Below are 26,836 nucleotides of genomic sequence, written 5' to 3' on the forward strand. Positions count from 1 at the left end.
TGACAAGCTGGAGGGCAAAACCTCTGACAATGGTAGATCTGGCAGCGATATCGGCTTGAATACCAGCGCAGTGGTCTAGAACCTGCAGAGAAGGACTACTGCCACTTTGGTCAGGGTCACAAGCAGGAAAGTCCACGATGTTCTCTATCCATGTACTGCGATTAACCCTTGCTGGCTCAATGTGGTGCCCCTTGTGAGCCCCATCCTCCCGGGAAGTCTCACATTCGCTGGCAGCACCACAAGCCTGGCCGAAAGCAGCTTTGAGCTTAAAGCTCCACTCGGTCCAAGACAGCTGCTTCCCGCCTTCATAACAGTGCCACGCTGCTGCACCGTCCTGAAGGTGCTCTACGGCCACGGCCCATTTCTATTGTTCCATCCAAGCTTTGAGAGCTCCGGTAGTGTTGATGGTCACTACCTAATCTTTGGCGTGGTCATATAAAATCCGCTTAACTCCAGTATTGGGCAAGTGGCTTGCGATAGTGGGACCACAGGTGAAAAGGCACAGATTGCCAACGTGAAGCCGACCAGTTGGTCCTCGACCAGCCAGAGGCTGTCGCAGAGCTCTCTACGTTGCTTAGGTGGGCTGGCCTTCACGTTGTGTGAGGCAATCATGTTCAGCATGGCGTCGGCGGCGCTTAATGCCGGCAGCACGGTAGGAAATATTGCAGAGCTCGATGCTTTCAAGGCGTTCATACGTCGTAGCTGCGTGGCGCTATCTGAAGATCCGCTTGATGTGGTGGTTGTCCTTACAGTAGCGGTTGGTTCGTCATGGAGAGCTTGAACGGAACCACTCGATGGTGCCGATAAAGTACTTTGCGAGAGATTTTCGCCCCGGTAAGCTTGGGCAGCGTCGCCAGCCAACAGGAAGGTACTAGCTATCTTGGAGGCGCCACGGTACGCCAAAGAAACCTGAACAGTGTCCCTTCGATGCCCAAACAAAAGAAAAGTCTTAAGTGTGAGATCCATGCCATGGTAAGCGTATGTGATGTTTCCATATGACAAGACCTCTTGCGCCTTCTCACACGAAGGTGGTAGGAAGGTTCCTATAAGGTATAACCCTAAAACCACTGAACAGGCCTTGACGCCGTCTGCGGATGATTCGATGCATAGTTTCAACAGCGGTCGGGTCGAGGAGTCCATGATCGAAGAAGAGTGGATGGCGTTCCTCGATGGAGACCTGCGCTGATGACGACCCGCGAGGACACGTACAGATGGCTTAGCCATGAGGTTCAGTTGTCGGACTGTGCCATTGTAAGGAACAAACGAGACAGAGACAGCACCCTTGCTTCGGGCCAGTTGTTCTAATCAGACTTCCTTCTTTTCTTCTTTGCTTTACCTCCTCACGCGCGTGAGCCCTAGTGTCTTTCTTGGTCATAACAACATATATATATTTGCTTGAAGTTTCGTCGTCCCACCGATAGGTATCCGTGGTGGTCAGCGGACAAATGGGCGCGAGGCATTGTTACTTCACTCATACTTTGTCTGGTCAATCGCGTTTCGCGAGTGTCCTCACCTAACGAGTATATAACTTACTTCACGGTTTAGGATTAAGATATGAGTGCTTCATTTGATTTCTCGCTGAAATTAGCGAACCTGAAATAATTTTGAAGCGGGTCGGGTATTTTGGTGCAGCATGGCATAATTTCAGTAAATTTCATAGCTTTAGCGCAGCTCGGTGCAACACAATTGCATCAAATTGACGCAATGGGCGGAGCTGTTGCACCCCTGGCGGGTACATAGGCATGCGCAAGGTTCTCCTCAAGGGGGGGGGGGGGGGGGGTTTGTCTCTATCATGTCAACGTATGAAGCTGACTGCCCCTTCCTTTTGCCACGTGCACATGCCTACTGGAGTGAGTGTGCACGCATGCTACTAGAACTTCATGCTGCAGGTAGCTTAATTATTGGTGCAATATCCTTCACCATTTTATGTCAATGCTTCTGTATATGACCCTCCTTTTCTTTATTGCTATGCTTCTTTTGTGGGCTTGCTTCTTCTATATAAATGATTATGTAAACTTAGGGAACATTAAACTAAATTAAAGCTAATTTTTTCTCCTCTGTGTGTATCATTAAAATCACATGCATGCTCCCAACACAGAGGTAACTGCTCCAAAAGCAGATTTTGCCTGCGCCAATAGCTGATGATCCAAAGTGTTGGAAGGCATTCCCACTATAGGAATTAGCTTAATGAGGTTATACTTGGGCATACAACTGACTATGCAATCTCAATTCACTTGTTCGAGATTTGTTTAATTCAGCTCTAACATAATCCGGCTTCATCCACATGAGCCCACTGTGGCCATACTGTCATCCAACTTGCTGAAATACATAAGGACGCCTACCATCAAGGAACGAAAATTATAGAAAGAAGAGAAAGGGCGTCACTCACATCTAACTCTATTCTCAGAAGATCCGCGACATATATAACTGTAGCAACCATGCGCGTGCGCATTGACTCGCATGCTTGTCAGAAAACACTAGATAAGCTTCCCCAAAAAAAGTGTTGGCAAAAAGTCACTATACGAAAAAAGCATTCGCCACCATGCAGAGCAATAGATGTGCTGCTAAACCTTGATGTAACTAAATCGATGCATTGCCAGAAAAATTTGTAATAAGGAGGATTTCATTACATGTAGATTCAGTATGAAAATTCAAAAAAATAAATGCACAAATTAAACAAAATGGGAATTGAAGGCAGAGCTAACCCAAAACACTCATTTAGCAGTAAAAACTGCATTATTGTTGTGATAGCATTTATGTGGACACACCTGGCAGCTTTTTGTTGCCGCCGCCATGTTCCATAACAAGTCCAAATTGAACATGCCTCCGCACATCGTAACTATTAAGAGCAGGGTTAAAGCGTGCGAATCAGAGATCAAATGAGCCAGCCCATGTCCATCACCTGGAGGGCGCATACAATAGATACCCCCCACTTGTTAGAACTGTGGTCGAATGCTCAAACAGAAAGAAAACCACCAGTCTTGAACGAGCATGAAATGACACGGCAGTAGGGGGTGGCTTGAGTTGAAACGGTGAACTTAGAGGGCACGGTTGCGATTGCTGGCGCCCGTGCTATCTCGGCAAGCACCAGTCCGCTTTCAACACGAAGAGCCCTCCTCCCTGGAGCAACCATGTTTGCTTACACCAGCATTCCACAAACTGGGTACAAAAGAGTAGGCTGCTAGCTTTACTTCGTATAACACTACAATTTGTTGTTATCATGTTCATTACATTGCATTGCATTCAACACGCCATCGTGTCGTTGCCAGAGCTAATCAGCTCATCGCAAAGACTACAATCCCGCAAACTCACTACCAGAAAAGCCTACCGAAATGACTCAAACAACACGTCAACAATATCCGGAAGCTGAACAAAGAACGCAGCGCCAATGCCGGGCATTGCTAGACGTTTGACCCGAGGATAAGCGAACAGCCCAAAACATCAATCGTTCCCTCAGAACCACCCCCGAGTGTATGCACACAGAATACACTCCGGGACAAAACGTGGTTTCACTAACCGCCCCGCGAGTGCCTTCAAGACGCCCCTTCAACGTCGCAACAGCCCCCCCTGAGGAAGGAACCAAATCGGTTGCAAGTGTCGGGTTTTTACATGCTTCACTTTGGCTGGAGACAAAATTATTTTCTCCGTTTACCTACCCAACTAGACAGACTCCTGCCTAATGTTCACATTAAAGAATCACTGCATCACAGGCCAAGCATTAGCCACTGACTGATTTGGGCATGGTGTGCTCGGTGCTTGCTTGGACAACCTCGGGAAGCCGCGACTTGCCCACGCTAGAACGCGAGATCACTCTGAAAAGTCGTGCATTCAAAAAAAAAAAAAGGACAGAAAAAGTGCTTAAGGTCATGATGCAAACATGACCTATTTTTTTTTCTTCGTGTCATCCCTCCCTGCTTAGCTTCCAGCGCTTTCGTTGGAAGAAAACCCAGCAATTGCAATTGTAGAGTGTGACAAATCTTAGTAGCTCCACTCGTACTGGATGGACTCTAAATATTTCTGCGGCAGTAAATTTGTGAGGCAATACACTCCTTTAGTGAATTATATTTGTAGCTGCTTAGAAAAGTGTTGAAGAGCCCCTTTGAAACTTAATCTTTGATCTAAGTTTTGCCACTTTCAAGGGTGAAGTGAACAGATATGAGAGTTTTTCGAGTGAATGTTATCAGTCGAAACCAATTCACTGTTTCACTTTAGCCTCTCTTTAGCATTCACAACTGTTACCTGTTAAAAAACTGAGAATGCTGAGAACCATAGTTGGCCTCTGAGAGTGAATAGCCCCAGTGGTAGACCTTTCAAGGCTATGGTCCAGGATTTTTATATATCTATTAGGGTAAAATGAACCATCTACTAAAGTTGCATTTAAAGACAGCAGATGCAAAATATAATAAATACCAGTCATGATCGCTTTTGTCAAGATAGATTCATTGTTCTGAAACCATGCTATACACATTCAAGTGACCTAGGGCATTTTATGGTGCAAAGGCCACTGATGGCTACATAGCATTCAATGATATGCTATAACATGGCTGCACAGATAACACAAGAAATGGCATGAAATATACACCGTATTTTCTGGTCTATAAGTCGCACCCCCCTCAAAATAGCAGTTGTTCCGAAAAAAAAACGCACCTGCTCACCTGGCCATCGAGTGCCGCGTCATGAGAAAGCACTACGAAAATTCATGCTAGAGGTGGCCGTAGCGCTTGCAAGTTTCCAGCTGTCTGCACACACGCGTGCGAGCTCTTCCCAACATACATAAACACAATATTTTCAGTCTGAAGTATCTTTAATGCGATGGCGAGCAGCGTTTAATCAAATCCATCGAAGTCTTCTTCTTCCGAGTCGCTGACAAATAGCGCAGCTATTTCTGTTTGTACTCCAGGCACGTCGTCCTCTGGCACGGCATTGTCGTCCTCCGACTCGCTCGATTTGGACTCAACATCGGTCATGCAGGGGATCAAACCGGCCTTGCAAAAGCCCGCCGCAATAATCTTGTCAGATATTGAATTCCATGCTTTGCTCACCCAAGCAGCGATCAAACCAATACGACAGGCAAGTCAGTGGCATGTCCACTGCTGACATTTTCGCCGCCGTTGGAACCAGCAATGACTCCTTACGTGAACTCATCCGTAATATCGTACGTGAAGAGTTGCAAAAGGCTGGTGTAACACCTCATCCTACGGTTAGCTCTATTGCAACTGTCATCAAAGATGAGCTGCACCAGGCCCTCCGGGACACCTTGCCTCCTGATACAGCTGCTCCAGCTCCTGCTGATTACCACCGTAAGACAACCTACGCGGAAGCCTTGAAACGCCCTGCTGCATCGCCGCCTTTGTTCGTTCATCCTGTCCCTGCAGTTTCACTCGAGTCAGCGCAGCACATACCATACTACGAAGGCACGTACACGCCACCGCCCCTGCCCTTTGGCCGTGGTGCTTCTGTTGCCCATCGTTCGGTACAACCGGTCCAGTACATCGACGATCGGCACTCGTATCCTCGGAAGTCTGATGTCTGGCGCACACCCGATCACCGGCCTCTATGCTTTCATTGCGGAGAAGCTGATCACTTGTACCGCCAGTGTCCTTATCGCCGTCTTGGGCTTCGCGGCTTCTCTGCGTACTCGCCGCCCCCCCGTTACGGTCAGAGACCACGCGACATCCAAAACTACCTCTCCCAGCAGCATGAACCACCGTCTGCCGGGCGCCAGTCGCGCTCGCCATCACCGAGGCGATTTTCATCAATGCCCCAGCGGTATTCTACCGCACGATTTCCCAGCCCCCGCCTGAAAAACTAGCCGAAGCGACCTCTGAGGGCGGGGTCACTGAACGTCGAAGCGCTGAAGACCTCCTATTGACGCAGAACCGTACAGAAACTGGTCCGACATCACCTGCTGCTGCAAAGGATAGCCGGCTTTCACTCGACATAGCAGTAACAATTGATGGTTGTGTAGTTAATGCGTTAGTGGACACCGACGCAGACTATTCCATACTGAGAGGGAAACTGACAACGCAGCTGAAGAAAGTAATCACCCCGTGGCATAACTCGCAGATTCGGACAGCTGGTGGCCATGTCGTAACTCCACTGGGTGCCTGCACAACTAGAGTACAGATTCAAGGGTACACATTCGTAGCAAGCTGCCTTGTTCTACGTGAATGCTCCCGTGACGTTATTCTGGGAGTTGATTTTCTACAGGAAAATGGAGCTATCATTGATCTGCAAGAGCGCCGCGTCACGTTCTCAGCCCAGCGAGCAATCAACGTGCAGGATGACGGAATGCGTGTCGACGTACTCCGTATTTCTGAACAGAGCGTGACGCTTCCTCCCCGAGCCAGTGTTCTAGTCGACGTAACATGCTGTGGTTTGAGCGATGGCGATGTGGTGGCCGAGACAAATTTAGAACACCTCCTGCAGCAAGGCATATGTGTAGCGAGAAGTGTAATACACGTTCGCGACGGCCGATCTGAATTGCTCGTTACCAACTTTAGCAACGAGCATCGACACCTTTTCCGTGGCACTTCGATAGCGTTTGCCCACGAAGTAGCAAACGTAACCAACTGTCCCACGTCAGAAATAGTGGATAACGCAGACACATCAATGAGCAACATTGACATCAATCCTGATCTGTCCACCGATAACCAGACTGCGCTGCGAGCGCTCTTGTTCGAGTAGAGGTCTTGCTTCGCAAGTTGCTCAAAGATCCGCCAGACGTCCATCACTCAGCACAGGATCATCACGTACGAGGACGCACGCCCAATACACCAGCACCCCTACCGCGTGTCGGCTAAAGAACGTGAAGCGATACGTACGCAAGTTCGCGAGACGCTTGACGATGGCGTTATCGAACCATCCAACAGCCCATGGTCATCTCCAGTCGTGCTTGTCAAAAAGAAGGATGGATCGCTACGCTTCTGCGTCGATTACCGAAAGCTCAACAACGTGACCAAAAAGGATGTGTACCCGCTACCGCGTATCGACGATTCGCTGGATAGACTTCGTCGTGCCCATTATTTCACTTCTCTCGATCTCAAAAGCGGGTACTGGCAAATCGAGGTAGATCAGCGAGACCGCGAAAAGACAGCCTTCGTGACTCCAGGCGGCCTATACCAATTTCGAGTACTCCCTTTCGGCTTGTGTTCAGCGCCGTCAACTTTCCAGCGAATGATGGACACTGTCCTCACAGGGCTCAAGTGGCAGACTTGTCTTGTCTACCTTGATGATGTGGTGGTCTTCTCTGCCACGTTCGAGCAGCACCTACAGCGCCTGCCCAGCGTGCTGGAGGCTATCCGATCGGCGGACCTCACTCTAAAGCCACAGAAGTGCCACTTCGGCTATGAAGAACTGAAATTTCTTGGGCATGTAGTTAGCGCTGAAGGAGTCCGGCCCGATCCAGACAAGCTTGCCGCTGTTGCCGAATTACCAGCTCCTGCCGATAAGAAGGCCGTCCAGCGCTTCCTTGGTTTGTGCGCCTACTATCGCCGGTTCATTCATGGCTTTTCACAGATAGCAGAACCTCTGACTCGTCTCACAAGGGACGACACGCCGTTTGTCTGGGAAAACGAGCAACAAGCAGCTTTTGATGAACTGCGACAGCGCATGCAATCAGCACCCGTTCTCGCTCATTTCGACGATGATGCTGACACGGAGGTCCATACTGACGCTAGTAACGTTGGGCTTGGTGCAGTGCTCGTTCAGCGTCAAGACGACATCGAAAGGGTGATAGCCTACACCAGCCGCTCTCTATCCCGTGCCGAGGCGAATTATTCCACTACGGAGAAAGAGTGCCTCGCAGTCGTGTGGGCAATCACCAAGTTTCGCCCGAACCTTTATGGTCGTCCCTTCAAGGTAGTGACGGACCACCATGCCCTCTGCTGGTTGGCAAGCCTGCGCGACCCTTCAGGTCGGCTAGCACGGTGGAGCTTGCGGCTGCAGGAATTTGACGTCACCATCGTCCATAAGTCCGGCCGTAAGCATGAAGACGCTGACACACTGTCACGCGCACCCCTTCATGTCGTCAGTCAGGAAGCAGAGGAAGACGAAGGCTTCCTGGGCGCCATTAGCTCATCAGACTTGAGTAAACTGCAGCGGGATGACGCAGAGATTCGTCCGATCATCGATCATTTAGAGGGCCAGGGCACAATCATACCACGTCATTTATCCCGCTCGTTGCCGTCGTTCTGCCTTCGAGAGGGTGTGCTGTACAAGAAGAACGCTCGTTCGAACAACCGTACCTACCTCCTGGTGGTTCCTCGAGACATGCGAGACGACGTCCTCTTCGCTTGCCATGACGAACCCACATCCGGTCATCTGGGCTACTCACGGACACTTGCCAGAGTGAGCGAGAGGTACTATTGGCCAGGACTTTCGGCAAGCGTCAAGAAGTACGTCAAGAGCTGTCGTGAATGTCAGCGTCGAAAGAAACCATCTGTTAAGCCAGCTGGTTTGCTTCAGCCTATTGAAGCACCCAACACGCCGTTCGACCAAGTCGGCATGGACATTCTCGGGCCATTCTCCCTATCTGCGGACAGCAACAAATGGGTGATCGTCGCGACCGACTATCTGACACGCTACGCTGAGACGCAGGCGATCCCACGAGCCACGGCTTCTGAGGTAGCACAATTTTTCATGCACCACATCGTGTTACGACACGGTGCTCCTTCTAGTATAATAACGGACAGAGGGACGGCATTCACGGCGCAGCTTATGGACGAGGTTTTCAAACTCAGCATGTAGGGATCTGAGGCGCGCCTGCGACCATTTCGCGGGCATTCCGCCACACGGCCACACCCTTTCGCTTTCCTGCTCTGTTAACACCACGTGGCGATAGATGGCGCCACGTGCGGGCACGGCGCGAGCCACTGCGCGCGCCGAGGGAGCGCTCTCTTCTCCGTTGGTCGGCGCCGGGTAAGCACGTGTTTTCCTTCGTCCGCGTCCCCTTTGGGAATCGCCGGACTGCAGCCTGCCTGGGGTGGCCTTGGGCACCTCGGCAGGCGTGTTTACTTGAGTGCTAGCTTCGGTAGCGTACGCTAAGCCCACAGCGGTGCCTAGTGCTTGAAGTGGTCGTACCACAACGAGCCGCACTTGCCGTAGGCCCAGCGCGTACGAGGTTTGCCCTAACACTCGCGACCAGGCCCAGTGGCCATCGTGAGAGTGCGCAGCATAGCCGCGAGGGACCTTTTCCCGACCGGCGTGTCAAAGCTCGCCATTGCCAGCTGCGACGTGCTCGCGGTTTTCCCCTTATTGTAAACGTCCGCGTGCGGGTGCCTTTGCTACCCGCGTCCCGGGAGCGGACGTTGTGCTGTTGTTCGGGGTGCCGCCAGAGGCAATAAAGTGTTGTGTACTGTTACATTAGAACACTGTCTATTTGCCGCGCCGCGCTAAACGCCTTATCAGTTGAGCGCGCGCGGAGCAGTGCGCTACACGCGAGTAAACGGAGTAGCGGCCCTGTGGCTCGCTAAGCGTGAACCCGCGGTGATCGTCCGCTGCGGTTAGGAGCGGGGTCACCATACTGGCGCCCAACGCGGTATCAAAGGCTCATTAAGCCTTTGATTTGTCTTAGCCGAGTCAGCCCGCCTTTGCGAATTAGACTCGCCGCGTTTACCCGCGTTATGTCTGCTCCGCGTGAGTTCTGTCCGCTGACGCTTTTAGCAGATACCGCATTGCTCGAGAACAGGGCCAGTGCCCCCCTTGAGCATCACAATCGCGCACCCTCACTTGTCACAAGCCCCACTCGGGATGACACGAGGCGCTACGTATCAGCTCCCATTGGAGAGGTAGCGCGTTTTGGGTCCGGGGCCATAGCCCAACCCGAACAGTGCACAAGGACATGGACTACTACTGCTCCCTTTGGAATGCATGGTAGTTCCATGTCACAGCGCTCCGAAACGGCTCTCAGTGGAGCTTCCGGGGCGCAGATCGGCACGGCGGCCTCAGCCGTTGCCGAATTTTGCCCGCTGGCTGCTACGCAACCTAGCAGCCAAGCTCATTTCGAGCACGCGCCTGTACCGCTAGCCGCAAGCGGCCTAGCATTTTCACGTGAAGCTGCCCCAAGAGTCGGCTGTGAAAAACAGGCGCTCCCCAGAGTCGCGACGGCCGGTATCCATTTTGAAACCGCGCCGCTTATCGAGCTCGGAGACAGTTCCCCATCGCTCGCCCGCGCCGCTAATGCACCGACAGCTTCCTTTGAAGCGGGCGCACAGACGCTGCTGCAAAATGCCGCCCAAATGATTCAGGCACTCACGGGGGCAGTCCAAACGCTTTCGGCCATTCCGAAACGCCCTCATCCCGCTGTCATGTTGGCCGTTCCGACCTACAGCGGGTATGGTGATCTGCAAAGTGCAAGAGATTACCTGGACTCCCTCGCACGTTATCAGAGAGCCATGGGTCTAGACGACGAGGAAGTGCTCGGACGCGTCGTCCCGGCAGCACTGACTGACACGGCGGCCAGGTGGCATCGGCTTTCCGGCCACCGAGCAGCAACCCTCGATGAGTTCCGCGCGGCCTTCCTGCGCGAATTCTTACCCGCTGACTACGAGAGTAGGATGCGGCGCGAGCTCCGCACACAAGCTCCTGATGAGTCGCTTCAGGAGTACGTACGCGCGATGGAAGACCTTTTTTCTATCGCTGAGCCCAGAGCCTCGAACGAGGAGCGCGTCGAACGGGTGATTAGGCAGGCACACCCGACTTTTTCGGCGTACCTGCGCGGCAGTCGCTTCCGTGATTTGGAGCAATTGGCCGTCGAGGCAAAGCGCATCCAAGGCGACATTCTCGCCGCGCGTTCCTATCACCCGCCACCGCCAGCCAGCGAGGCCCTCGAACCGCGCTGCGCGTGGGGAGGGGCCATGACCCTTTCTCAGCGGCAACAGCCCGCCGGAGCTGCCTTTGCGGCTACCCCTACAGCTGGGCGCGCGTGGGAGATAAGCGATCGAGCTTTAGATCCCTACACGTACGGGAGGCGGGCAGCCGGTGCTGCATCGCAACTCGACGCGCGCGAGCAGGGACGAAATCCGACCCAGCGCATCACCGGTGGTAACGGTCGTCAGAGCGGTTCCTTTGATCACGCGGCGAACCCACCCCGGCAGCTCGCAGCTGCTCCGTCGCGGGAAAGGGACCGCGATGGAGTGCGCTGTTTCCGCTGCCGTCAACGAGGGCACATAGCGAGGGAGTGCTCCGCGTTTGTGCCTCCTGTGAGGCAGGGAAACGGGAGCGCGGGCCGTTCGTGAAGGCACGAGCGGCCGAACCCTTGCTTCTCCCCTCTGCGTATCGGGCAAGCAGTCTTTCTGGTGCGCACGCGCCGTTTATTTCGGTCACCATTGTCGGTCGCAAATTCTCGGCGTTGCTGGACACGGGCGCAAGCGCTTCGTTGTTTGGCGAACAGGTGTTGTCCCACTTGCAGAAGCGCTCGGTGCGCTTGCGGGACAGCCGAACGACATTTACCCTCGCGAAAGGCGTGGCCCAGTCGGCGGGCGCCGCGAGGTTGACTGTCAGATGGGGAGGCCGAATGAGACGCGCGCGTTTCGTTCATCTTCCAGGGCTCAGTGTTCCTGTGATTCTCGGTCGGGACTTTCTCCTAAAAACCGGTATCGTAGTGGACATTGTGAATGGAGGCTATCGCGACGGACCTTTTTCCGAGCTAAAGCCGTTCATCAGCCCACCGGCGCTTTCTGTTGCCTGTGCAGTTGAAGCGTCGAAACCATGTCACGTGCAAACTTCGGGGGCAGGCCCCTGCGCTATGCACTCGTCGGCTCAAAATCCCCATCGGGATCGAGCGGCACGACACGAAGAGGCTCCGCATCCTTTGATCGCCTGTGCGACTCAATTGAATGATACACAGAAGGCTCGTTTGTCGGCACTGTTGCGGGAATACGATGAGCTCTTCACCGATCAACCCGGCTGTACCGATTTGGTGAGCCATTCGATCGAAACTGGTGACGCGCTTCCTTTGAAGTGTAACCCCAGGCCCGTCAGCCAGGCCAAGAGGCAGGTAATTGACGGCTTGCTGGACGAGATGCTCTCATCCGGCATTGTTCGCCGTTCGTCCAGCGCCTGGGCGTCTCCAATTGTGTTGGTGCCTAAGAAAGATGGCAGTCATCGCCTGTACGTAGACTATCGCCGTCTCAACGGAGTGACTCGTAAGGATGCCTATCCGCTCCCCACGATTAGCTCCATCGTAGGAAACCTCGGCACTGCGCGGTATTTTACCACATTAGATGCCTCCAAAGGTTACCTACAGGTCCGGATGGGTAATCGTGACCAGTGTAAAACTGCGTTCACGTCCCACAGAGGGTTGTTCGAGTTTACTCGTATGCCTTTTGGTCTTTGCAATGCTCCTGCGACTTTTCAGAGACTCATGGACCGCGTCCTCGGGGAAGCAAAGTGGTCTTACTGCATGTGCTACCTCGACGACATCGTGATTTATTCACGAACCTTCGAAGAGCACTTGGCCCACATTGCCGATGTGCTCGGGAGGGTGAGAGCCGCCGGGATGACGTTAAATCCCGCAAAGGCCCAACTAGCGCAAATCCGAGTTCAGTTACTTGGCTTCACGCTGGGCGAAGGCTCCATTGAGCCAGATCGGGAGAAACTTCGAGCAATCCTCGATTTCCCCGCGCCCAAGGACGTACGCGGCCTGCGCCGCTTTCTCGGAATGGCCAATTTTTACCGGTCGTTCATTCCGTCCTGTGCCCGAGTGCAGGCGCCCTTGACCAAGCTCCTGGGTAAGTCAGCTGAGTGGCGATGGGGACCTGAGCAGCAAGAGGCGTTTTGCCGTCTGTCTAGCGCCATTGCGGAGACAGCGCAGCTCAAGCTCCCCGACCTGACCAGACCGTTTGTTGTCCAGACTGACGCAAGCGATCTGGGATTAGGAGCAGTTCTCCTACAGGAATACGATGGTGTGTTGCAGCCGCTGGCCTTTGCCAGCCGCTCGTTGATACCCGCGGAAAGGAATTATTCCGTGACCGAGAGAGAGTGTCTCGCCATCGTGTTTGCACTGCGGAAGTTTGATGACTACCTGGATGGGACGAAATTTGTGGTGCAAACAGATCACAGCGCGCTTAGCTGGCTGATGCGGCTCCGTGAGCCTGCAGGCAGGCTAGCGCGCTGGGCTCTCCTAATACAGCATTATGACTTTTCAGTGCAGTATCGGAAGGGGAGCACTAACGTGGTAGCCGACGCGCTATCTCGTGCCCCAGTGTCGACCAGGAGCCTGGATCCCGGTGCGACAACCGCTAGCGGTGCCTTTGCGCAAGCAAGCGGCGCGGGCGAAACGGCGGCGGAGCCGCCGAGTGGAGAAAAGGGTGAGTGCGGCGACGAGCAAACCCTTTCCACGGGCCAGGCAAGCAGCGCGCCGCGAAGCGGGCGAGAGGGGGAGCGAAAGGGGGAGCGAAAGGGAAGCGAACCCGTGACGCCAATGCGAGCGGAGGCGATGGCTGCAGTCCTGAGTGGGAACGATACCAAGCTCCCCTTTGGGAGAATGGGAATCGCTTTCAGCAGACAAGAGTTACTGAAGGCCCAGCAAGATGATCCGTTCTGTCGCGAGTTGAGCGACGGTCTCAGGGAGACGGAGCGCCGAGACGCTGCTGGTAGTGCGGCGGGCGCAGGGGGACGGGAACCGGCGTGTGTCGCTGGGTCCCCCGCGGATACATACTTGCTGGACCATGATGGACTCCTGCTGAAATACATAGCCACCGATGAGGAGTCAGTGGACCCGTTTAAGGTGGTTGTGCCCAAAAGTCTGAGAGGCGCACTGTTGCGAGCCTCTCACGACGAGCCCATTGCCGGTCACCTGAGTGGCTCCAAAGTTTTTGCGAAACTGAGCAAGGTTGTGACTTGGCTTGGCATGAAGCGTGACATTTTTCGCTATTGCCGTTCCTGCCACGTCTGTCAAACGGTGAAATCAAGGGGTGGCAAGCCGCCCGGCTTGATGAAACCGATTGTCAGTGAGCGTCCGTGGCAAGTAGCCACCTGCGATCTAATGGGGCCGTTCCCCAGGAGTAAGCAGGGGTTCATACATCTGATGGTAGTCGTTGATCATTTTTCCAAATGGGTGGAGCTGTTTCCGCTGCGGAAAGTGACAGCGCGAGCGGTGCTAGAGAGGCTACAGGAAGTGTTTTGTCGGTTCGGCTTTCCGAAAAGATTGATCACGGACAATGCGTCGTATTTCACCGCTCGGGTGTTTGGTAATACGTGCCGTTCCCTAGGAATAGATCACTGCACCACTTCGCCCTACCATCCCCAGTCCAATTTGACGGAGCGAACCAATCGTACGCTCAAACCGATGTTGGCGGCCTTTGCCGAAAGTCAAAGGGACTGGGCAGACCATTTGAGTGAACTCGCGTTTGCAATCCGAACCTCCGAGAGTCGCTCTACTGGTTTCTCTCCCGCCTTCCTTAATTTCGGAAGGGAGTTGGCAAATCCGGTGACCAGTGTCATGCAATGCCAGCTCGGAGACGAGGAAGAACCGGCAGACTGTTCTGCTTACGCTTCCACACTTCGGGACAGGCGTTGTCGAGCTCTCAGTAGAGCGAGGCAAAGTTTGGCATCGGCCAGGGCCGAGCAAAAGGCCCAGTACGACCGAAAACGTCGCCACCTTTCATTTAAGGTGGGTGACCTCGTCCTGAAGCGCAACCACGCTCTTAGCGACGCGAGCAAGGGTTTCTCAACTTCGCTCGCTCCAAAGTGGCTTGGTCCGTACCGAGTGGAAAAAGCTTGGACTCCACTCGCGTACTTGCTGAAAGACCCGCTTTCGGGAAAACTCAGCCGTGCCCATATTGCAGACCTGAAAGCCTTTGCGTCAAGGTCTGACGAGCCTGCGCCAGCGCCCAGTGGCTCTTCGTGCAAGCGACGGCGCACAACCGGTGCGGCGGACCGCATTCGGACCACGCACCGGTATAATCTGAGGAAGCGGTCACCTTAGTGATTTCGCGCCGGAGGGCGGGCTTATTTCCGCAACCGAAGGCCCTCATTTTTACTTTCTAGTCTCAGTTAGCTAACTTCTTTACAGCCAGTGCTTGCAAAGAAGTCTGTTCCGCCCAGCTACTGCTGCTGATTGTCATTTGAGTGTTGTTTACTTGATGTTTTTTCCGTGTTTTCTTTTCTTTTTCCTTCTCGCTGGAGGAGGGGATTGTGAATTGATGCTTTAGCGTGGGGAGAGGGACAAATGACACTCTGCGCTTCCCTTGCGGTGCGCGTTTGGAGAGACCCGACCATCGGAGGTGTGTGTGCGTGTGTGTGTGTGCGTGTGGCGACAACTTAGGAAGTCACCGACCCCTACACCACTTTGGACTCTGGAGGTGTTCGGAGACCTGCACGAGGCTCCTGCACGAGGCCATCTGTCGCAGACGCTCTGCACGACTCGACCGACGCCGAAGCCAGTATATTTGGCGACCATTATTCCAACAGAAGGGCCGGCTGTCGCAGCGAGGTCCATCCGAACCTCCACCAAGGCGGCATTCGTCGGACTCGCAGGGCTGTCGTCAACATCGACGAGACGAAGGTGAGCCCGTTCCTCGCATGAGGGCCTCAACCAGGACCCTCCCCTTGAACTCTCGCATCCACGCAATCACCCAAGTCAGACATTACGTGACGCTGCCCCTCCGAGCCGTGAACGCGCTCTTGCGTGAGCATCATGAACTCCCGTTACCCCTCTTCCGCGGAGCCCTTGTATTTGTCAAGTGTATTCTTGTGTTGTTTATTTTTTTTCTTCAGCAGCAGTTGCAGAGCGAGGCTGAGGCTAGCTGTTGCCCATTGCATGACGCCTTTGCATGCATGGGCGACGACCGGCTGCCTTTGCAGACCGGTATATAGGGTGAATTAAGGAGAGGAGGATGTGGGGATCTGAGGCGCGCCTGCGACCATTTCGCGGGCATTCTGCCACACGGCCACACCCTTTCGCTTTCCTGCTCTGTTAACACCACGTGGCGATAGATGGCGCCACGTGCGGGCACGGCGCGAGCCACTGCGCGCGCCGAGGGAGCGCTCTCTTCTCCGTTGGTCGGCGCCGGGTAAGCACGTGTTTTCCTTCGTCCGCGTCCCCTTTGGGAATCGCCGGACTGCAGCCTGCCTGGGGTGGCCTTGGGCACCTCGGCAGGCGTGTTTACTTGAGTGCTAGCTTCGGTAGCGTACGCTAAGCCCACAGCGGTGCCTAGTGCTTGAAGTGGTCGTACCACAACGAGCCGCACTTGCCGTAGGCCCAGCGCGTACGAGGTTTGCCCTAACACTCGCGACCAGGCCCAGTGGCCATCGTGAGAGTGCGCAGCATAGCCGCGAGGGACCTTTTCCCGACCGGCGTGTCAAAGCTCGCCATTGCCAGCTGCGACGTGCTCGCGGTTTTCCCCTTATTGTGAACGTCCGCGTGCGGGTGCCTTTGCTACCCGCGTCCCGGGAGCGGACGTTGTGCTGTTGTTCGGGGTGCCGCCAGAGGCAATAAAGTGTTGTGTACTGTTACATTAGAACACTGTCTATTTGCCGCGCCGCGCTAAACGCCTTATCAGTTGAGCGCGCGCGGAGCAGTGCGCTACACGCGAGTAAACGGAGTAGCGGCCCTGTGGCTCGCTAAGCGTGAACCCGCGGTGATCGTCCGCTGCGGTTAGGAGCGGGGTCACCATAAGCAACACCAGACACCGAAAGACAACTGCATACCACCCGCAAACCAACGGACTTACCGAGCGACTGAATAAGACCATCGCAGACATGATCTCAATGTACATCGACGTACAGCACAAAACATGGGACCGGATCTTACCTTACGTGACCTTCGCGTATAATACCGCCGTGCAAGAGACCACGCGATTCACGCCATTTCGGCTTCTCTACGGCCGCGAAGTGCAGACCATGCTGGACTCTATGCTACCGTGTCAAGACGAAAGACGAGTTGGCAACTGACGCCGATGAATTCGCAGAGCGTGCTGAGGAAGGCCGGCAGCTCGCGCGACTACACATCGGCCAGCAACAGCAGGCAGACGCACGGCGCTATAACATCCGCCACAGTGAAGTATTTTACAACCCCGGAGACCAAGTTTGGGTGTGGACGCCCGTCCGCCGCCGTGGCCTTAGTGAAAAGTTACTGAGCCGGTACTTTGGCCCTTATAAAGTGTTACGTCGCGTCAGTGACGTGAACCACGAAGTGGTTCCGGACTCAACATCGCAGGCACGGAGTAGGACACGACCGAGGTCGGATGTCGTTCATGTGTTGCGCATGAAACCATTTATTGCGCGTTGTTAATAACTTTTTTCTTGCCGTACAGCGTTCTTTGTGTTATTTATTTATTTTTGTGAACTTGCTTCTTCGTTCACTGATTTTTCCTATATTGGCACGCTCGTTCATTTCTATTTTTACTTTATCCGAATTTCCAATTTCTTTTTTTCCACGTGCCTATGTCGTAACATCGTGGTGGTGCTATGTACTTTTCTTTCCCCCTTTTGGGACTTTTTTTTTCTTTTCGAAAGGGGGGATAATGCCACCCACACGTAGTGGGTCGACTGCAAGAGCGGCTCTACCATCTGGACGAAAGAAAGAAGATTTGCGTGTCTCTTCTCGGCTCGAGAGCCAGCCTCGACACCACGCATCAAGTGACGCAACTTCTTGTCCTCCGTCATTCTTGAATCTGCCCGTCGGAAGAGACGCGTCATGTCTTCGACGTACGCGGTCACAGTTTCGTTTGGCAACTGGACGCGGGCAAGAATAGCTCGTTCAGCTCTTTCTTGGCGGTCGGCGCTGGCATATGTCTGCAGAAGTCTACGAGAAAATTCTGGCCACGTCGTCAGCTGCTCCTCTCGATTTTGATACCACGTGCGAGCCCCGTCTTCGAGATAGAAGTAGACACGACCCAGTTTCGCCGCGTTGTCCCACTGATTCAAGTTGGCTACGCGCTCGAAGTCCGCCAACCAGTCCTCAACGTCTTCGCTCTCCGTACCATGGAACGTCGTCGGTGCCCGTGGGCTTTCCAACGTATATCGGTTCGACGACCTGCTTCCCGTGCCGGTTGGCAAGGTTTGTACCGAAGTGCTGGTCATGTTTGTTGACGTGGTGGTAGCAGTATCGTTGACTTCCGGAGGCAATCCCCTGATTCGGCGGCTCGTCCGATGCATGGGAGTATTGACTGGCACTGGACTCGTATTACGGCTTCCTGGGGCGGTCTGCAGCATCCGTGAGACTACCCAGCACCTCCACCAGTTTGTCACGATGAGTCACAAGTACTGGGGGATATATTGAACGACCGGGTAGCTAGCTCTAGGACGATGCGTCAGTCGAGGCTGGCTCTCGAGCCGAGAAGAGAGACGCAAATCTTCTTTCTTTCGTCCAGATGGTAGAGCCGCTCTTGCAGTCGACCCACTACGTGTGGGTGGCAATATCACCAACACAATTCACATCACAACAACACATTCTCTGTAGGTTGCAGTCATCGCATGACTGTTGTGACGTCATAATTTTTATACATGCTTAATCACTTGGAGTTCCTGCAGCACCACTACATTACAGTGGCTAAAATTTGATACACGATGGATATTTATGACATTAACCAGGCATGTGATGTCACAAACATGGCAGCCCTCAAAAGAATTTTCACCACAATGATCGCACGGATCATCACTTCATTTGCCAGGCAATTTCTTGGCTTCCGCAATGCCCTACAGCTGCTGTTACGATCTTTTTATCAACACAGCGTGAAACTTGAGTGACACAATCCGTTGCTTCTTGAAGAAGCAGTTGGTAAATAGACATTTCATTATGGGCAACTCTAAGAAAAACTTGGAGGGCGCTAAATCTTCAAATTTAAGGGAGGAACACGACTGCGCAGTTCAATCCCTATCACATCACCTTCTCATTCGTGTGCCATGTTTTGCTTCTCTGAGGACGCCTGAAATGTGCCATGAAGGAACAAATGTCTAGGCACATCACTGCAGTCATCAAAAACTATCCTAAGGTGCCCACTGAAAGTACAATTTCAAAGTGTTCACCAAACTTTTACTTTGCCAAGCAGCAAAGTACTCACAATGTGTCCGTGAAGCATTACATGCACCTATGTTGCTGCAGACATTGCTGATGCTGCGGCTCATCATGATAATTATTCATGGGCTTGCACTACCTCTCTTGCTTCCCTGCCCACATAGGCAAATACGTTCACTCACAGTAACCCAACCTCAATGAAATGGCTTATGATCGAGCGCAAGAACTTACCCACCGCCACGATCAATCAGCCAACAAATGACCCTTTATTTACCTTCCACGAAATTACCTCTCACTACCGAAACGACAGAACCCAATACCCTTTACCACATGCAAAGCTCAAACGCACGCAAGAAGTAGCCTTTCACATGGTAGAAACGAGATCGTACCTATCATGGCGCTGACTCGGCTGGTATAGCTCGCACATAAATCCACAATGCCCAGACAGCTTACAAGCGCACTCTTCGCTCACTTGGGTCAAACAGTGCCCCGAGTCACAATTTTGGCATAAGGCTGAAGCAATGAATGCAATAGCAACACATCAGGCTGCTATATAAAGAAGGGCTATAATGTTTAGGAACCATAAGAATTCTATTGAACATGGTCAACTGTTGCGAAACGCGATGAGCTACTGGTTGTCTCGTTGAAGCACATTAACATTGAGGTCTCCAGTGACTATCACCGGCACACCATGTAGGCACACTGCACCGAAGTTGTGCAACAAGAAGTTCATGACGTCATTCCGCAAGGTTCTTGGTGAGATGTACATTGTTGCGAGAATGAAGCCGTGTGATGTTTTAACGGCGCAAGCCATTAAAGCATCACAACTCATCTGGGGCAGCTACTCAACTTTGCTCGTCTAAAGTGATAGTGGCAGTGCACATTTCAATGGAAACCGAATTCACAGGCCTGACAGGACCAGCTACTTCCCAAATAGTCCTGGACTTAATGCAAGGAATTTTTCCGGTTGCTTCAGAGTGAAAGTGGAGCCAGAGAACGTTTTGGAATGCCCCTATTATCCAACTGTATATGCTTCAGTGAACCCGCCACTCCATCGATCAAGCCATCGAACACCTCAATGATTAGGGAAAGCAAGTATGGCTTGTCCAGACAAAGTACGTAATTTCTTTAAAAATATTTCTTTCAAGTCCATTGACAGCAAGCCAGTGGTAATTGGTGTATATACGTAGTTCACTGTTAGTGAGCTAAACAGTATGAGTGCTGTGTCCTGGTTGGTTAATGCAGAGCGCTGAGCAGCGAGAGGTAGCTGGTTTGAATCCCCAATGGGTGCCATAAAATTTTTTCTCCGGATTTATTTTTCTTTGTGTGTTTTATGCATACAACCGGTACATGACGGCGATGGCAAAACTCAGCCGAGAGTGTCCATATAATTGCTATCGTGAAAAAAAAAAAGTCCACGCACATACATAGAGTGAATGATGATTCGTAGGCGAAGCTCCGGAGGTTCATCAGTAAAAAACGTGAATCTTCTATAAATCTTGCCCAGTACATTGTTAAAGACGTGACAATCACAGTGATTTTCTTATTCGTACTGAAACCATGTTTTCTTCGTTGGACGTGAGCTGTGAGTTGTGGCTTCCATTCCCCCTTCAATATAACGGCTTTCTGGTCAGTGAAGTGGAGGGATAGGGATTCATGGATAGATTGTAGTAAGAGGTTTCTAAAAATGAGATGGATGCAGGTTCCTTGGATGGTTGTGGGTTGCGTGTAGTGGAACGATATGCATGTGAGACCATATCCCGATGCCATATGTTATACAAGCCAACTATTCTATTGCGACGTCAATTATATGGACACTCTCGGCTGGATTTTGCTGCTGGGGTCCGCGTCACTCACCATGTATGTATACATATCTATACATATGAAAATGCAAGAAAGAAAAAAAACCTGAAAAAAACTCCACCGCACGGAATCGAACTTGGGTCCTCTCAATCGCGAGTGCGAGGCGTCAACCACTGTGCCACCGAGGAGCACGTCCTTCAACGTTCGAACGGCAAGCTATTTATATCTACCACTCACCGCTGCTGATGGGCATCTCGGGGAGAATTGTGTTTTCAGCATTACCAGCAAGATGGCGCAATGAGCGCACGTCGCCACATCATGCGGCGGCGCGAGCTCTAATCTTTGACGCGTACTTTGCCCCGCTTAGAGGAGAAAAGCGACACTCCCTCGTGCACCTTTATCTCGCGGTGGGGAGGAGGGGAAGATCGTACGTCCTGGCTGGCCTCGGGCTTTGCCTGGAATGATTCTGCTTTCCTTACTGGGTGCACAAAGGTCACTGCAATAATTGCAGTCTCCATTTGAGAAAAGCACACACATTTCAGACACAGCGAAGTAACAATTGAGACGCTTATTCGCACGCTTCTGTACCTGTGAGTACATTTCGCGCATCATTTGTGCGTGAGAAAGGCAGGGCACCTTTAAATCTGCTTGCCATTCTGCGCGTGACCTTCCAATTTGTTGCTATCGCGTTCATTGCTTCGTCTTTGCGGCAAAGCTGCAACTTTTCTGCCATCACCACAGCAGTGGCTACTACAACTGGTACGACACCGGACAAGCCAACACACTATAGAGCTTCGCCCCTAAAAGAAACGAGGAATTCAAGCTACCTAACTTCCGCCCACAACCTGAACGTACCCCAGCGCCCCTTTGGATTTGTGATATGCTTTACTGTACAGTGCTGTAGCATTGCGGCAAAGCAGACTTTCAGAATGTGCTAAGGTGCAGGGGTGTTATTTTAGGGAGAGTATTTTTACCTTAACAACTTGGGGTCATGTGTCCCTAAGCTATGTCACATGTGAGGATGCTGGTAAAGTGATCAGCATCAGCTGTTTACGTCTCACGAATCTGTCATGTGTTGTTACGTAGGTAGCAGGCACAAAATGAATGCTGGGGCTTTGGCGATGGCGTGCCACGAGGAACAGGTGTACTTGCCCGCATTTGCTGATATGGCTGTTAGCTCATATGCTTTACTTCGGAGGAATCTACTGAAGTCTACAGGTGTACAGCCTGAAGTCTTCCCGATGGCCATTCGGTTGAGCCTCATGGCGTTACACAGATAGCCGCTCCTCATTTTTCTGATGAAGTAACCAGTGAGCAGTCGGCAACCTACAGAAGTCAAGAAACTTGTCTAGAATGCTCGAATGGCACGCTCCAGTGCCAACCAGTGACCTGTACTGTACTACGTTACACACCAGCATGGCAACACACCTAACTCGCTAGTGAGATGAGCACACGCTCTGGTACCTGCTTAGGCGACTTAGAGGGCTATGGCGGCCCGCTGCAGAGATACGGCAGTATGTGCACTGCCTCATTCTAGTACACTGTACTACTTCTGCAAAACAACTTTTCTTGTTTATGTAAGCAGTCCATTGGAAACTCTGTGGATCTGTATTGCCTCCCCTTCTTCTAAGTCACTCTTCGGGGTATGCTACAGGCCACCAGACCCTTGCGATTCCTTTGTCTCTGATCTTCATGCCTACCTCGCCTCCATTCGATAAAAGTTCCGAAATGCTGTTATAAACTTTTTTGGTGACTTCAATTTCCCCGACACTGACTGGATTGACCTAACGTCATGCTCAAGTAGCACTCGCGAATTCATTAACCTGACCCTCAATTTCTCGCTCACGCCGCTGGTTAATCAAGCCACACAAGAAGAGAACATATTAGATCTCATATTTATATCTGCTCCTAATAACCTGAAAATATTATCTTATAACTCTGGATTTAGTGATCACTTGCTTCTGTCCACTGCGTTCGAGACACCTATATGCTCATGTAACGTAGTAGAAAAACATATATTCAACTACAATAAAGCTAACTTTGAAGCCATTAACCAAGGCCTTGAAACGTTTTGTGAAAATTTCGTTTTGTCATTCTTCTCTCGCTCAGTCACAGAAAATTGGTCTCTTTTTCAACATAAACTAACCGAGTTAGATCATGCGCACATACCACGTATCTCGCTTAGAGTAACCTTATCTAAGCCATGGTTCCACAGATCACTTCACACAATGAGAAATAAGAAAAAACGGCTCTTCAAGGCGGCAAAGCTCAGGAGAACACCACAGTCTCGTGCTAAACACGGAGCTGCGGAAAAGGCCTACTGTCGTGCTCTTCGAAATGCTAAACGCAAATTTATTTCCTGCGACCTTCAATCACTCATTAAAAACAACCCTAGAAAGTTCTGGAAGTGCATCTCCCCTACTAACGCCATTGACGACATTTCATTGGTGAAAGATGACAGGATAAACGTCGACTCCAATGATTGTGCCATCCTGCTCAATAATTATTTCACGAGTGTTTTTACTAAGGAAGACCATTCCAGCATTCCATTAGCAGAAGAAGTTGATTACAGATACATGGATACCATAGTCATCAGCACAGCTGGAATTTTGGCACTCATTAAAGATCTTGAAATATCAACATCTGCAGGAGTCGATTGTATCAATACTAAAATTCTTAAACAGACCATTACGTCTTCTAGTATCATACTCGCCCACATCTTCAATCAATCATTATCAACGGGTGAGATACCACACGAATGGAAAATTGGCAAAATTATACCTGTATTCAAATCCGGGAACAAATCTGATGTCAGTAATTATCGCCCCATATCTATAACTAGTGTCCCATGCAAACTGCTAGAACATGTCGTCGCCTCTAACGTCGCTCAGTACCTCGAAGCTAACAAATTTTTTTACCAGAACCAACATGGGTTTAGAAAACGTTTTTCATGTGACACTCAACTAATGGAATTCACGAATGATATATTACGAAAAATATTTCTTTCTATCATTATCATCAGGCACCATTCCTCACGACTGGCAAATAGCAAAAGTAGTGCCACTATTTAAATCTGGTGATCACTCATCCCCGCTCAATTACAGACCCATATCTTTAACTAGTACCATATGTAAACTTTTGGAACACATTATACACTCACAGGTAATCTCCTATTTAGAGGAGATTACCTGCGCAGCAGTCAGTCTTGATCTCCACAAGGCCTTCAACTCGGTGCAACACGTGGCCACCACCTGCAAACCTTACTGCCATAATTTCAGGCGAACAGACTTACAAATACATCTGCGACTTCCTTTACAGCCGCACCGTCAAATTATCCTTAGCCAGCGGCTCCGCCTCTCAACGCTTGACACTCGGAGACAGAGGCATCCCTCGAGAAGAGATTTTGTTTCCATTCCTATTTAACCTTGCCATTTGTATGCTTCCTTCTTTGCTTGATGAGATCCCAGGTGTCCACCATACTATCTACGTCAACGACATCACGCTGAAGACAACTATCGGCTCATGCGGTCAAATCGAGGGGACCCTCCAAAAGGCGGCCAAAGCCATTGTTACCCATTTTTACACATGCTTACATGCTCGGAGAGCAAGTCTGAGCTCTTACTGCTTCGACCTCTCAACCACCGTAAGAATAAGTCTCCTCCCCCACTGGCATGTCATCCACTTCCATGTCAACAATGTAGCTGTGTCACGCAATGATTTCATGTGCATTTTAGGCCTAATCCTTCAATCAAACCAACACAACACTATCGCGGGTTAAAGTGGCCATCAACCACCTGATGCGGTGTGCTGAAACGTCAGCGCTAATCTCTGCTGCCACAAAAGACGTGGCTGGCTTCATACTTCTAAACCTCGTCTTAAGGCATGGAGCACCTTTGGCACTACTCAGTGATCACGGCCATGTTTTTCTATGCAACGCTATTACAGCCTTGCTGAATGAGTGTTGCATCATAGAGTACACGACCATGGCATAGTATCATTCCCAAACTAATGCGATGACAGAGTGTTTCAATCGCACACTGGGCGATATGTTGTCCATGTACGCTCGACCACACCGATTGAGAAAGCGTACTACTTTTTGTCGCATATACCTTTAACAGGGCAACGCAAACCAACACCAGATTCTCACTTTTCTTCTCTATGGACATGAACCTTCTTCCACAACGGACACAACTATTTTGCTACCGTCCTGACTCTTCCGAGTTCACAACCATTTCATGAGCGACCGCACATGCAAAAGAACGTCAATAATACATGGAGCTTTAAGGGGGGACATGGTGTGTGGAAATATTTTCTGTATTTGTGGACCAAACATGATGAAAATATACATGCTTATGTAGTTTCTCCTGCTGATTTCAAATATGCGAAACTTTTCATTGTAGGTCAGTTAATTTAGAAGATACACAACGCTGCCACTCTATTGTTTTCGGAGACAATAGAAAACAAAGTGCTTATCAAAAAGTAAATATTATTGCATAGCAAGACAGTGCAATTAGCTACAAGCGCAATACTGCAAGCAGATTTCAAATTAAAGAAAAACTAGTGATTCTGCAGATGATGAAAGTTGAGGAGTCATGTCATGGCTATCACATACAGAGAAATTTAATACCTTGATGATTTGATTTGTGGGGTTTAACGTCCCAAAACCACCATATGATTATGAGAGACGTCGTAGTGTAGGGCTCTGGAAATTTCGACCAACTGGGGTTCTTTAACGTGCACCCAAACCTGAGCACACGGGCCTACGACATTTCCGCCTCCATCGAAAATGCAGCCGCCACAGCCGGGATTTGAACCCGCGACCTGCGGGTCAGCAGCCGAGTACCTTAGCCACTAGACCACCGCGGCGGGGCAGAAATTTAATACCTTCTAAATTTAAAATGGAAATTCTGCTCTCAGCACTTTCTAAAACGCAGATTGGGCTAGCTATTCTAGATTGCAAGATATCAACCCGACAAACTAGTTGAGTCACCAAAAAGCATGTTTTCAGAAAACTGAGAAAAAGAAATAAAACTCATTCAGTTACATAACTGCACTTGAAAATGCTCAGTATGCATTGGGCATGTAGTCCTTTTGACTACGAGTCCCTGTGTGGCGCTTTTTCAGGAACTGGTGCATGTTCTCCGTTGCTTGTCGCTTCTTGACTGATGCTGCCGTGCGCCGTCGATCCTTTTAAGCCATGCGGCTGAGGCTTTGCCAGCTGGGGTTTAAGCTCAACTCTTTCATAATGTCTTCTGATGCCTTTTTATTGCCTGCATTGAACTTGAGCACTGCTTCTGCCACAGCTGCCTCCACCGTGAATAGCGAAGCATGTCGCTCCTTTGGTGCCAGTGCCCAGATCATTGAATACAGTCATTCGTTGTTATTTTGGGTTTTCCCTCGCTGGCATCGTTGCAGCAGCTTTCTGTCTGACAAGCGCTCATAAATGGGAAGTAAGGCTTGGCAGACATGTGGAGGGAGCTTTCGACGATGTTTGGGAATGGGCTCTCCCTTGGCCTTTGTCACATCTTGTTTGCACCAGGAATTTGGACCAGGTGGGCACAGAGTGTGGTTTGCCACATCATCATTGGACGTGATGTGATGATAAGTGGTCATCACTGCTGTGTGCATAGCATCAACATCTCCACTGTGTGTCTTCAGAGCCCACCCATAAAAATTGGTGAGCTTGGAGATCAGGTCTCCTGTCAGGCGGCCCTTTCCCCCCAAGACTCTCAAGGCCAGGGCCTTTGTGTTTTGCAATCATGTTGTGCAAAGCAGTGCCTATACGCTTTTAGACATGATTGACGCAGTCCTCTTTCTCCACTGGGATATACCCATAAACCATATCTTCTTGTAGCGCAAGATAACTGCGGCTGTGCCTGTCGCAAAGCACCGTGATGTAGCGCAGCTTGTGCCGCTCAAGTGACCTCCAGAAGAAGATGAGGACAGCGTTAATCTCGATTTCCCCAGCCTTCTTGTCACTGTTTTTCTAACACTGGTGATGTTCCACGCTGCATAAGAAGGGTCACCTCCCTTTGGGCCAGACTCGCATCCAGCGCAAAGGTTGCTCAAAAC

At 51.1% G+C, this 26,836-nt stretch overlaps 2 protein-coding genes across 2 annotated transcripts in view; one reads left to right on the forward strand and one right to left on the reverse strand.

Annotated features, from left to right (window-relative positions):
- nes (lysophosphatidylcholine acyltransferase 3 protein nessy) overlaps positions 1-26,836 on the reverse strand; it is a 179,714-nt gene that overhangs the window by 89,874 nt on the left and 63,004 nt on the right. The gene's annotated exons all lie outside the window — the stretch shown is intronic.
- Positions 10,097-11,368, forward strand: LOC142804216 (uncharacterized). The gene has a single exon (XM_075890912.1). It carries the CDS (start codon positions 10,239-10,241, stop codon positions 11,235-11,237), a length of 999 nt encoding a protein of 332 aa, XP_075747027.1. The 5' UTR covers positions 10,097-10,238; the 3' UTR covers positions 11,238-11,368.

The sequence above is a fragment of the Rhipicephalus microplus genome, chromosome 3 (assembly GCF_043290135.1).
Source record: "Rhipicephalus microplus isolate Deutch F79 chromosome 3, USDA_Rmic, whole genome shotgun sequence".
Classification (NCBI taxonomy): domain Eukaryota; kingdom Metazoa; phylum Arthropoda; class Arachnida; order Ixodida; family Ixodidae; genus Rhipicephalus; species Rhipicephalus microplus.

Bases quoted from the DNA above. Each gene is read 5' to 3' on its own strand.
- LOC142804216 (XM_075890912.1), top strand. From the start codon at position 10,239: ATGATTCAGGCACTCACGGGGGCAGTCCAAACGCTTTCGGCCATTCCG.